This window comes from Trichosurus vulpecula, chromosome 6, assembly GCF_011100635.1.
Source record: "Trichosurus vulpecula isolate mTriVul1 chromosome 6, mTriVul1.pri, whole genome shotgun sequence".
Lineage (NCBI taxonomy): Eukaryota > Metazoa > Chordata > Mammalia > Diprotodontia > Phalangeridae > Trichosurus > Trichosurus vulpecula.
The window spans coordinates 276,817,651-276,830,013 of NC_050578.1; the positions used below are offsets into that span (position 1 = coordinate 276,817,651).

General features: G+C 48.8%; 1 protein-coding gene across 1 annotated transcript; it reads right to left on the minus strand.

The window, feature by feature from the left end:
- Window positions 1–4,935: 4,935 nt before the first annotated feature.
- Window positions 4,936–12,123, minus strand: LOC118853286 (transmembrane protein 225B-like). The gene is made up of 4 exons (XM_036763305.1): window positions 11,484–12,123; window positions 8,556–8,702; window positions 6,009–6,143; window positions 4,936–5,516 (listed from the first exon to the last, which is right to left on the minus strand). The coding sequence occupies exons 1-4, from the start codon at window positions 11,779–11,781 to the stop codon at window positions 5,308–5,310; spliced, it is 789 nt and encodes a 262-aa protein (XP_036619200.1). The 5' UTR covers window positions 11,782–12,123; the 3' UTR covers window positions 4,936–5,307.
- Between the last annotated feature and the right edge of the window lie 240 nt (window positions 12,124–12,363).

Below are 12,363 nucleotides of genomic sequence, written 5' to 3' on the forward strand. Positions count from 1 at the left end.
GGAAGCCATAGCAAAAGGTGAAGTTCCAAAGGGGTGAGGATCACTTATCTGACCCTGGCTCAGAACTGATCTGGGAAATCCCTCTGCAGTGGCCAGGTTGGGTCCCTCTGATAGAAAAGAATCATTTGGTTTGGTTTGGTTTCTGCAAAGGGTTGGCAATGCCTGATGAGTTAAAATTAGTTGAGAGATACCAGTGCCACATGCTGGGAGCTGCCCAGAACTTTAGAAGGAGGACCTGGGAGGGGCAGCAGGTGCTGGGAGTCCTGCCCAATGGAGGTTTGTCAGTGACAGGCTTTATAGTCTTTGGGGAATCTTGTTGCTCGTTGGCAGCCTTGGCTAGTTGCCTTTTTTAACCTTTCTTGTTTTTTACATCTCTATCACTTTTTAGTACCCCCACCACTCCCTTCCCCACCTGAAGAGAACCCTCCCTGTACGAAATAAAAGTAACTTAGCAAAACAAACCAGTGCACTAACCTTGTCCAATAGTGTGCACAAAATTGCCCAATATTGGTCTGCCCCTTCTCTGCCAACAGTAGGGAAAGACATTTCATCACCAGTGCCCTGACATTGACACTGGTTATTGCGTTCATCTGAATTCTGATGCTCTCTAATGTGCTTCTCCTCTGCACTGTGGTTGTCTTCTATACTTCTCTTCTGATTGCTTCCGCTACTCTGTATCAGTTTATACAACTCTTCCCATGCTTCTCCTAATTCCTCATGGCACAGTCAAATTCCATTGTATTCACATACATTGTCACCACCATCACAGCTAACATTTGTATATGTGACAGGCATGGCACCAAGTGCTTCAGAATGCTCGTCTCATTTGATCCTCACGGTAACCCTGGGAGGCAGACATTGTCACTCTCTGTATTTTACAGATGAAGGAACCGGGTAAAAGAAGGTTAAGTGACTTGCTTGGAGTTACACACATAATAAAGGATCTGAATCTGGATTCGAACTCAAGACTTCCTAATTCCAGGTCCAGTGCTCTAAGCACCACACCACCTAGCTGCCTCCAAGTGTTGCTCTTTTCCTTTGTCTTTTCCTACTTATAAATAAAACTTTTTTATTGTGAGTCATATGCTTACAAGGGGAGTTGTTGACAACATGCTTCTGGCTAGTGCTATATAATGAGTTGCCTGGATTTTCTGGAGAGGGGCAATGAGCTAGAGAGGTAAGAAACAACACCCCATTCCCCCTTCCCTATCCTGGATTTACCATCGTCACCACATAGGAAATGCTGACATATGGGTTACATAAGGAAAATGACTTCTGTCTCCAGTGGTCGAGGAGACATTACTCTCTGGAGGTTAAAAGGCCACTTTGCTTGTTGGGATGTTGAATTACTTTATAAACCTTAGAGTGCTGTGTCAACGCAGCTCACCATGTTTGTGTTTGTTGATGATTATGAAAGTCATAATTTTAAAAAAAGCAAAGCACTTTTGAGTTCCTGCCCAAGTGTGCAGGGGGTTGCATTAGTCGCTCTCCAAGGTCCTTCCAAGGAACTCTGAGATTCTACCATTCTATGGTTTCAGAGGCTGGGAACTGGGCGGTTCCCCAGAGATCCCCAGATCACAGAATCTCCAATCATCGAGTGATGTCAGTGGCCATCTGGTCTAAGCCTCACCTGAAAAAACACCTGATCTCCACCACAGCCTGGACTGGTCACTCCCTGCCTGCTCTCTAAGACTGCCAGTGAATCGGAAAGCAGCCCGTTACACTTTGGGATAGCGGCCATTATTATCTCAAACCTAAATGTACTCTTTGTCAGCTCTTCCCCAATGCTTTTGTTCTGTCCTCTGGGTCAAGCAGAATGAATCCTTATTCAACAGAATAACATCCTCCACGTGCCCCACCCCCTGCCCCGCCATCAAATGCCTGTAAGACCTGTCTTCTCCAGGCTGCTATGGAGATGCTTTTGGATCCTGGGTTACAAATTTGGTTTTTGAATGGTCAATGTGCCACAGTCACTTCCCTTTGTCTGGGCCTCAGTTCTCTCAGCTGTAAAATGAAGGGGCTGCAAAGACCCCAATGATTGGACAGGACTCACTGTTACAACAAAAACTTCAAAGCAATAAGGTAGATGTTAGATTTAGTCTGGCATTTCAAACTGCACACTGAGATAAGCTCCAAATGGGTACAAGACCTGGATGTAAAAGGTCACTTGACAGTTAAGTTATAAGGGCAAGGAAGGAGAGACCTTTCCCAGCTCTGGATAGGATAAGGTTCCTGACTGAACTTGGGATAGAGAAAATGAGAGGAGATAAAATGGACTATTCTGACTTTGTGCCACTGCAGACCTCCGAAAGTAAGTGGTGCCATTCCCCTAAAGAAGTGAGAGGGTCAGCCAAGGCAGGAGGCATCTGGGTCTTTGATGGATAGAACATAATCTCCTGGAGGTCAAGGAGATAGCTCACTTTTACCTGCCTTTTCTCCAGGGCCTAGGAGCACATCTACAATGCCTGGAACATAGCTGGTGTAGACCCTTAACAAATGTTTAAATTGATTATCCATCAATAATCCTGTTAACCATCTGCCTCCATTTAGTTATGTCAAACCATATGAATAAAAAGGAAATATTAATCAGGGAAGAGAGTTTGCTTGGTCCTTTCCCCACAGCCATGTGGTTGGTACAGTGAAAGAGAAAACTCAACAAATCCAAAATTCTCTTATCCAACCATAATCTACTGGCTTTCTACCTATGCCTTCCACCTCTGCCTTCCAATTCCAAACCATCCTCTTCATCCACACCATGGCCTCCAATCCTTAGTTCTCTCCCTGCCATCTCCCCCACACTTAGCCACTCTTCTTTTCCCCATCTTGGCCCCTTGGTAAACCAGTTCAACTCTATGCTGTCCTCTTCTTTTGAGTCCCTCATCCCCTTATCATTTTACCAATTGCTGCCAGCCAGGCCTCAGCCTTGGATCATTCCCACCATTCACCACCTTCATTCCTATAGACGTGCTACTGATTGAAGGTGGAGAAAATCATGAAACTATTTTGAATAGGTCCGACACAAATTTATGTTCCATGATCTCAAATGGGCCCTCATTGCTGCTAGGCAATCATACTATGCCCCCTCTGTCAATTCACTACCCCACTCACCACAGCTGCTCTTCCAAACCTGCTTATCCTTCCTCAAACCTCCCATGGCTTCCTTTCCCCTACTCTTTCAGCTGAGATCCTTGCCTCACATTGTACAGAAATGACTAAGGCCATTCACCATGAGCTCCTTCCTCTTCTCTCTTCTTCGTCTCTTATCACTTGAGTGCCTCCTGTCATTTACTGCCTGTGGGAGCTCATACAAATTTTGTTCATAGGAACCTCAGAGACCATTGCGGTCAACTCCCAGAGGAAAGTGGGGCCTAGAGATGTGAAATTACTTGCCCAGGGTCACACAATAGAAAGCATCTGGAAGGAAGCATTTGAACCTAGCATCTTTAACTCACATCCAGTGCTTTGAGTTGCACTAGGCCATAACTGACATAAAAAAGCAAGCAAAACTGACAAAGAATCTTGTCCAACAATAAATTTATATTTTATCCATTATATACTTAGAGAATTTTCTGATGACTTGAGGCTGATGGAGCCAGCTACTGTATTAAATGATAGTCGGGATCCCCAAAGCCCTCCACAGATAGATCTGGTGATTGTTATCAGCAGCACAAGAATGACAGGGAGAAGACAGGTGACCATTGGGTAAAAATGACCCAAGGGCTCTCCCAATTGACTGCAAGAAGTCGTGTCTGGAAGGAGGGAGGGAGGTCAGAGTCACTGTGTCTTCTGCCCTGGTCTAACCAGTTCTGTTGCCCTGGCATCTGTTGGGAGTGCTGCTGCTCTGCTTGCTTGTCCCCTATAGACTCCATACCTTCTTCCATTTCCATGCCTGAGCACAAGTGGCTTGCTCCCCATGCATGAAATGCTTTATCTCCTCACCTCCTTTTACTAGAATCCCCACTGAGGCTCAAGCAGCATCTCCCTCCCAAAGCCCAGTCTGACCCCCATGCTTGCCAACTAGGGTCCCTCCCCCTGAAATGATCTTAGGGTCACTTTGTGTTGACTTGGCTGTAATGTACTGCTTTTCCTTGACAGAATGCACATTCCTTGAGGTCAGGGGCTGTTTCATTCTTTGTATTTCTATCCCCAGCATCTGGCACCAGTTGTTGTATCAATAATAAGGAAAGGAGGGAGGGAGGGAAGGAAAGAAGGAAGAAAAGAAGGGAGGGAGAAGGGAAGGAAAGACAGACAAGGTGATGAAGGAACCTAGAACTGTTCAATCTTTAGACTGGTTGGAGAATCTGGGGATACGTCATAGCTACCTTACATAGCCACCAGGGAAACATAGATCTATTCAGATTGAGCTAAGGAGGATTTCTGTCTGATGTAGTTTATCCCTTAGTAGAGTGGGCTGCTTCCAAGTTTAGTGAAGCCTTTCCGGGCCTCAGTTCTCTTCTTGGTAAAAATGAGTCGCCTGCACTCAATGACCTCTCCTGGCTCTTGGACCATGACCCTCTGGTTCTCTGACCTTCTGAATTCAAGGGCTGACTGGCTTCCTTTTCTTGACCCTGCTGGTGATGTTTGAACTTCCTGAGGAGGCTGGGGCCCTAGCCAAGAAGCGGATGCTCTCTCTGGGTTCTGCCTGCCCCTGCCCTCCCTAGGATATCTGGGCTTTCCTTCTGACTCATCCTGGAAAAGACATCCACCTCTTTGGCCTCTGACTCTCCTCATTCCTTCATTTGCTCACTCATTCATGACAGCACTGGCCTAGTACTCAGAAGGGATTTAGCTAAAATCCAGGTCCTGTTCCCTACTGACCTTGGGTAAAATCACTTTTTGCCTCTCTGAGGTTGCTTCTGCATCGGTAAAATGGGGATAAAGTATTAACACAGGACTGTCAGTGGGGAACAAACAAGAGCATGTCTAGAGAAGGCTATGAAAATGTTGGCCATGGTGCATTTATTCCACAAACATTTATTAAGTACCTACTGTATGCAAGGTGGGATGCTTGCTAATGGGAAAATGAAGATATATGTGACCCAGGGCTTGCTCTCAAGGAACATAGAACCCACAAATCTGGAGAGGACAGAAACAGCTCTAACCCGAGGGAAGGAGAATGAGGGGGTGCTGAGGGGAGGTCTGGCAAAGAGGCAGGGGAGACTGAGCAGAGAGGGGACCCAATGCCCAAACCCCAAGCAGGGCCACCTCCCTGCTAGAGGGAAGACAGCCTGGGAGGGGGAGTGGAGGAGAGAGAGCTGGGGGTCAGCTATGGAGATGCCTCTCAAACACGAGTAGAAAGTCACTTGGTTAAGCCTTGTTGTTGAGGATGGCGATGATGGACGCCTCTTGGTGGCTGACTGTGGATGAGGTGGTCAACTCTCCAGGGACGACTGATGAGGGTGACTGATGCCATAAGCTTCCAAACAGCCTCTGTTTCTTTGATTGGGTAAGCAGGTTGTCAGGAGATAAGTAGGATATATTCCAGGAATTTTTGTGACTGTTGAGACAGATGGTGCCTACAGGAAGAAAAAGGTGGCACCAGGCTGGAATGGAAGGCCAGGCAGAGCAGAAAGCTGATGAAGACCTGTGTCACCTGGTGCCAGGTGGCTTCCCCAAAGGATCCTCCCAGCTCATATATTCTGTGCTTTATGTTCTAAGGCCTCTCCCAGGTCAGTCTAGGTTCTAGGTTCTAAGGCCTCTTCTAGCTCAGATTGTCTGTGGTCCAGGTTATAAGGTCCCTTCCAGTTCTAATGTTTTCTATTTTCAGGCCCTTTCCAGGTCAGACATTCTGTGCTTTATCTTCTAAGTTTCCTTTCAGCTTTTACCCTCTATGAATCTTGGGACTTGACTCCTGGGATAAACAGTGAGGAACCCTTGTCCACTTAGGTCCAACAGGGATAAGAGTGGTGGGGTAGGATTGCCCTATGGAGCCTCCCTGGGGTCTCTCCGCTCCCAGCTGCCCTGAAGGCCCCAGGCCTAGCTCTGGTTCCCCTGGATCTGACCCTCACCAGCCATGAAGAAGCTCAAGATCCCGAAGCCAGAGAAGTAGAAAGGCCACTTGACGTGGAATTCACGACCATCCTCGATGAAGATTTCCAGCAATTGCAGCCCAAACAACGTGATACACAAGAGTGAGGCCAGTCCTAGGTGAACACACCCAAAGCAAGTGCACTCCCTGGGGAGCTGAGCACAAGCAGCCCTGAGCCTGTCGTGAGCCCCAGGCCCTGTCTGGGCCATGGGCCCAGGATCCCTGAGCTGGAGGCAGCCTGGTAGCTTCCACATCCCCTCCCAATCAGCCCTTCCTCAGCTACAGCCATGGGCCGGAAGTGGGGGCCTTTTCCTTGAAGCCCCTCCCCAGTGGGAGATGCCAGCCTCTCCTCCAGTGGCTCAGAGGCCCCCAGAAGGTGACAAGGGTGCCCAAGGCCCTGACTACCCAAAGTGGCCTGAAGTGCTGCTGCCAATGTCTTGGGAAGGCTCCTGTTAAGAAGTAAATGAGTTACCTAAAAAGGATGGTGGTCACTCTACCTGCTTCTGAACTCCTTGCTGTGGCCCCCAGACAAAAGTGAATCACCCCAGGGAGTGGGGGGAGTTGGGGAGGGGGAAGCCTGAAGGGAGGGAGAGAATAGTCCCGGGCTCTCTCCTAAGGCCACCCATGCCCTTTTCACTCCCCACCTCCAGGAAAACAACAATGAAAGGCTAATGATAAATAGCTCATCTTCACAAAACACTTTCTTCCCATAAGAGTTGAGGTGCAAGGTCAAATTATCATCCCCATTTTACAGGTAGACAAACTGAGCATGTTAGCTATCAAGTGACCCTGTGCAAATTCCTTCATGCCCTACAGTTTGCTTATCTGTAAAATGAGCTTATTGGACTGGAAGCTCAAAAATCCAAAGGATACCATTTCATTGATAGACAAATTGAGTCTCAAAGAGAGGAAGGGACTTGCCCACAGGTGCACGGCTTATTGGGGGCCTGGCTGCTCTGTTTCCTGCCCGGGCCCCCGGGGCTGACAGTCTCTGGCAGCATCAGTGTGTGAATGGGAGCTCCAGGGCGAAGGCGCTGTCCTTTCTGCTTCTCGCACCTGCCTTTTCACAGGAGGGGGTGGGGGAGCCTGACGGCGGCCGGGCAGTCCACCCCGTGCCAGGCCAGCCTCAACCTCACACGCCCAAAGAAATGGCTTCCAGTCCTTGCTTTGCCACTAACTGGCAGTATGACCCAAAGCAAGTCACTTCTGCACTCCGGGCCTCAGCCTCCTCAACTGCAAGATGGAGGTCACAATAACTACAATTAAAACGACGCTGATAATGGCTAGCATTTCTCTAGGGCTTTGAGGTCTGCGGAGAGCTTTGAGGAATGGCATCTCAATCTATCCATAAAACAACCCTAGGAGGTGGGTGCTATTATCATTCCTGTTGTAAGATGAGGAAACTGAGGCCGATTGTGGGCACGTGACGTACCCAAGGTCACACAGCTAGGAGGTGTCGAAGATGGATTGAGACTCTGATCTTCCTGATTCCACATCCAGGGCGCTCTCTACCACGCCACTTTCCTACCATCATAACAACTATAAGAGATACGTCTACAGTGCCGTCTCCAAACTAGGCTGCCTCCATTCCGGTCCTCCTGCTGCTTCCTCCTCCCCACCAGAAATGGGAACTCAGCCCCTGAAACCACCCATGACTCTGATGTTGCTCAGAACCAGCCTCCAGCCCCATCCCAGGTCATGTCCAGACCAACTCCCCAGCTTCCCGCTGGCTCGGGCTTGCCTCCCTGGGTTGTCTTCCTCCTTCCATTAAAGGGGAAGCTTCTCGAGGGCTGACAATGTCTTGGGTGCCTGTATTTACACCCCCAGTCGTTAGCACAGTCCTTGGAACCCAGTAAATGCTCGAGCTTCCTCTGTCTCTGTGTCTCATCCTCATCACCATTATTATTAGCCAACATCTATAGAATGCTTACTATGTGCTGGATGCTGTGCTAAGCATTTTGTAGTGATTTCATTGGATCTTCACAACACTTCTGGGAGGTAGGTCCTATAATTGGCATTATTCCCATTTTAAAGATGATAAAACTGAGGCAAGCACAGGTTCAGTGACTTGCCCAGGGTCAGCTAGGCTAGTAAGTCTCTGAGGCCACATTTGAACTCAGGTCTTCCTACTCCAAGCCCATGCGCGCTCTCTCTCTCTCTCTCTCTCTCTCTCTCTCTCTCTCTCACTCTCTCTCTCTCTCTCTCTCTCTCTCTCTCTCTCCTCTGTTCTCTGTCTGTCTGTCTGTCTCTCCCTCCCTCCCCCCTCTCTCTCTGTCTCTCTCTGTCTCTGTCTCTCTCCCCACCTTCCCTTCTGCTTGTCTTTAAGATTCACATACATAATCTCATTTGGTCCCTACAACAACTAAGGCTCTGTGACTTGACCAGGGTCACTCAGCTAAGAAGTAACTGAGATGGCATTCAAACCTGGGTCTGCCTTCCCCAGCCAGCACTCTAAATGCTGCATCCATCATGCACAGCCCTCCTTGCTGCCTCCCAGCCCCAGCCCCTGCCTTCCACCATCCAGAACCTGAGATGTAGTTGGCGATGGAGAAGATAAAGTCCAAGTTGGAAATACGATTGAATATTCTTCGAAAGGAGCATATCATGGAGACAATGAGGAGGGAGGTGAAGATCAGGTTCAGAAACATGATCCCTCGAGCAACCAAGATGTAAACTGTAAGAAAAACAGAAGCTGTCCCAGAAGTGCCCCAGCATTTAGGAAGCATCTACTATGCGCTGAGCCCCCTGCTGAGCACCGAGGTCACAAAGACAGACAAAAGGCAGTCAGCCTCTGCCTTAGACCGAATGGGGGTACACTGAGAGGGAAGGTATGGGTATCAAGGAGGAACAGCAGTGGCTTCTTGCAAAAGGCCAGATTTTGGCTGATACTTGAAGGAAGCCATAGGGAGAGAGCTCCAGGCAGGGGAGACAGTCAGTGGGAATGTCAGGAATGGGAGATGTAACAGAGGCAGGGTGATGCGCTCCCCCTCTAGGGAGATCAGTTGGACAAGGCAGTAGAGGCTGGACTGGAGTGGGGAGGGACTAGGGAGGGCAGACTCCTCCCCCTAGCAGCCATTGCAAAAGTCAAGCGTGACATGATATGAACTTGCATGACAGGCTGTGGCAGTGTCGGGAGAGGGGTGTATGTGTACAAGAGATGTTATGAAGGTAGAATTGACAGGACTAGACAATTGACCCAAGAGGGAAAGAGTGTTGGACTTGGAATCAGGACCCTTGGGTCTCAGACTCAGCTCCTCTGGGTGGTTGTCCTTCATTCTGAAAGAGGACCAAAATAACCTCACTATGTTGGAGTCAAGGCCCAGCATGCCTCTAGCTGATCACACCAACACAAGTTTGGAAGTCTCTACCCCAGGTCAGGTACTAACAGTCCACGTGAATGTTGGGAGTAGACATGGCTCTAGATTTGTGCATCTTGTGTTTCTTTTGAGCTACTGCAATTCTGCTTCGCTCACAAAGTACAGAGCCTTCTCTGATGCGGGCATGCCATGGTGAGCAGTCCTGTGCCAGTGTCTCCCACATCACACAATCAGATCCAAAGTTCTTCAGAGAGACCTTGGGAGTGTCCCTGTATCTCTTCTTTTGACCTTCATGTGAGCACTTGCCCTGTGTGAGTTCTCCATAAAATCATCTTTTAGGCAAGTGTATGTTTAGCATTCAAACAACGTGGCTGGCCCATGGGAGCTGCACTCTCTGCAGTAGAGTTTGAGTGCCTGGCAGTTCCGATTGAGAATGACTCCCATGTCTGGTACCTTTTCCTACCAGGTGATCTTCAGAATCTTCCTAAGACAATTCACATGGAAGCGATTTAGTTTCCTGGCAGGGCCCTGGTAGACTGTCCAGGTTTCCCAGGCATACAATGAGGTCAGCGCAGCACCTCCATAGACTTTCAGTTTGGTAGTCAGACTAATACCTCTTCTCTCCCACACTTTCCTTCCCCGCCTTCCAAACATTGAGCTAACTCTGGCAAAGTGGAGAGAGAGTTGGTACATGATTTTTTTGTTCGTAGAACACCTAGTGCAGCCTCTGAGGCTGGGATATAGCAAAGTATGAATCGATTCTCTGCTGCTTGTGTTAATTTTGGCCTAACAATTAACACCAAGAAAACAGAAGTTCTCCACCAGCCAGCATCATACCATCCATACATGAGACCATTGCTTATAGCAATTGGAGAAATTTTGAATATTGTAGATAAGTTCCCTTACCTTGGCAGTATACTTTCTAGGGGGGTACACATAGATGACGAGGTTGATGCACGCTTTGCCAGACACTGGGGACACCAAGGTCATCCATTGTGGCCACTCCAGAAAAACATGGATCCAGCTCTGACTTCAGTAAGCTGGCCTTCATTTGGCAGCCTTGTTTCATTCAGGGCTGCTGCTGGATGTGAAACCTGCTGAGTTCTCTTACAATAAGAGCTGATGGTCTTTTGGGTCTGCTGGATTGTGCACTGTCTATAAGTGTGTGCACAACCCATATAGGTGAGTGGAATCATTGTGGCAGAAGTTTTTTGCACTTTTTTTGTGTTTTGACCACAGGGTAGGATTTTCCACCTGCCGTGGTAAACTGACCAGGATTGGGTAAACAGACAATTTTTAGGGCACCTTTTCTAGCCCCTTCCTCACATGGGGAGGTGAACAATAAGGTCCCTGAAAGCCTGCACAGACACCTGGAGGGCTGCCAAATCCCACTACTGCTGCGTCCAGTGAGAAGATGACCCTAGGGCCCGGGCTGCCTGTGTGCAGGGCTGTGACTACAGCTCCCAGCATTGGCACCTGCTGCTTCATCATTTGCCTGTCATGGCAGGCTTGAGAAGGTAAAAATGGCAAAATGAGTTGACTTGGGCATCAGTCCTCAACCTTACTCTCTTCTCCACAGTCATCACAGTCCAGTGGCAGGACAGAGTCGAGAGGAGTGGCAATGGGTTGGGATGCAGCAGCTGGCCTTGGCATCTTCAATGTCTAACCAAGCGCTCAGCGCTCCGCAGCTCCTGCGTGGCCAATAGAATGATTTGTTCTCATTTGCCTATTCCACCAGGGGAAGTCTTCATACCCCCCTAACTCACTGAAGGGTTGGAGACCCCTTGGTTACCCTCACCCTGGTTTAGCTTATCTACTGAAATGGTTTACTAGAGTGTGGCTTCTGCACATGCTACACCTTCTTGGAGCCACAGGTGAGAGCTGGGTGATTGGTTGGACATCAAAGGTAGCTAAGCAGCCTGAGAAGGGCTCGGCAACCCTCCCACAAGAGGTAAACCTCCTGGAGCACCCTATACCCCAGCTCTTCCACTTCCTAGCTGAATGACTTTGAGAGAGTTCCTTCCCCTCTGGACCTCAGCATCCTAACCTGGCTGAAGCCCCTCATTCCAGGAGGACCCAGCTTGACTAAAGTGACTTGCCCAAACCTTTTCTCCCTTAGGGTAGATCCATTGGCTTACCTGACAGTTTATTGAAAGGCGAGCACTGGTCACAGTTGTCCCAGAGAGCAAAGTCCAAAGTTGTGTTTTGCCATAACTTCCTTTTGGAATGATCTAGGATGACCCACCTGGGGTGGATGCAGACCACAGTCATGATGCTCCAGCTCAGGGTGGTGAGGATGACAGCCATGAGCCTCAGGCTCAACGGATTCTTCTTGGTAATACGATACTGGATTTGACTGCGATGCATGGAAGTGGAGGACCATGATATGGACTTCAGGGATATCGTATTCTCCTGAATATGAGGCTTGATCTCCATTTTCTCTCCGATACAGTCCTACCACCAAGCCCTGAACTCAGTTTGGCCTCTTTACCCCAGTGAGTTAGCCAGCACTACCCCCTCAAACAGCCTCAGGATCTGAGCACAGGCTGGTCCTTGCCTTCCCCTACTTGGGGACCAGCCCACATGGTGCCCTCCTGCCTGCCCTGTCTACCTGAAGCCAGTGAGGTCCCTGGGCGAACAGAACAGGAAGCCCCTGCTTTCCCTCCCCAGAGGTCCTGAAACAGGGCCCCTTCTCCTGTTCTCAGGGAATACTCTGTTAACACAGGATAGTCCCTGGGCCCTCAGTCACTGGGACTGTGCCTTGGTCCCTTAAAGGCCTCTTGTGAGAACACTGTCCCCAGGTCTATCTCTTACAGTTAATTCTAACTGTCATGGAACCTTGGTCCTTTTCCCTCCCTGCTTCCCAGTACAATAAACATTTATTAAGTATCTACTGTGTACAAGTCGAAGAGAGACTATTTCCTTTCTGTCTTTGTATCGCCTCACAATACAGTGGGAGCTTAATAACAGTTTGTTGAATTGAATTAAATTACAAGGCCTCAAACTCAGTGCTAGAAA

Coding starts and splice junctions, on each gene's coding strand:
- LOC118853286 (XM_036763305.1), bottom strand. CDS start 11,781: ATGGAGATCAAGCCTCATATTCAGGAGAATACGATATCCCTGAAGTCC. Junction 8,703..11,483: donor GCCTTTCAATAAACTGTCAG/GTAAGCCAATGG, acceptor TTTTTCTTACAG/TTTACATCTTGGTTGCTCGA. Junction 6,144..8,555: donor CATCGCCAACTACATCTCAG/GTTCTGGATGGT, acceptor GTGTTCACCTAG/GACTGGCCTCACTCTTGTGT.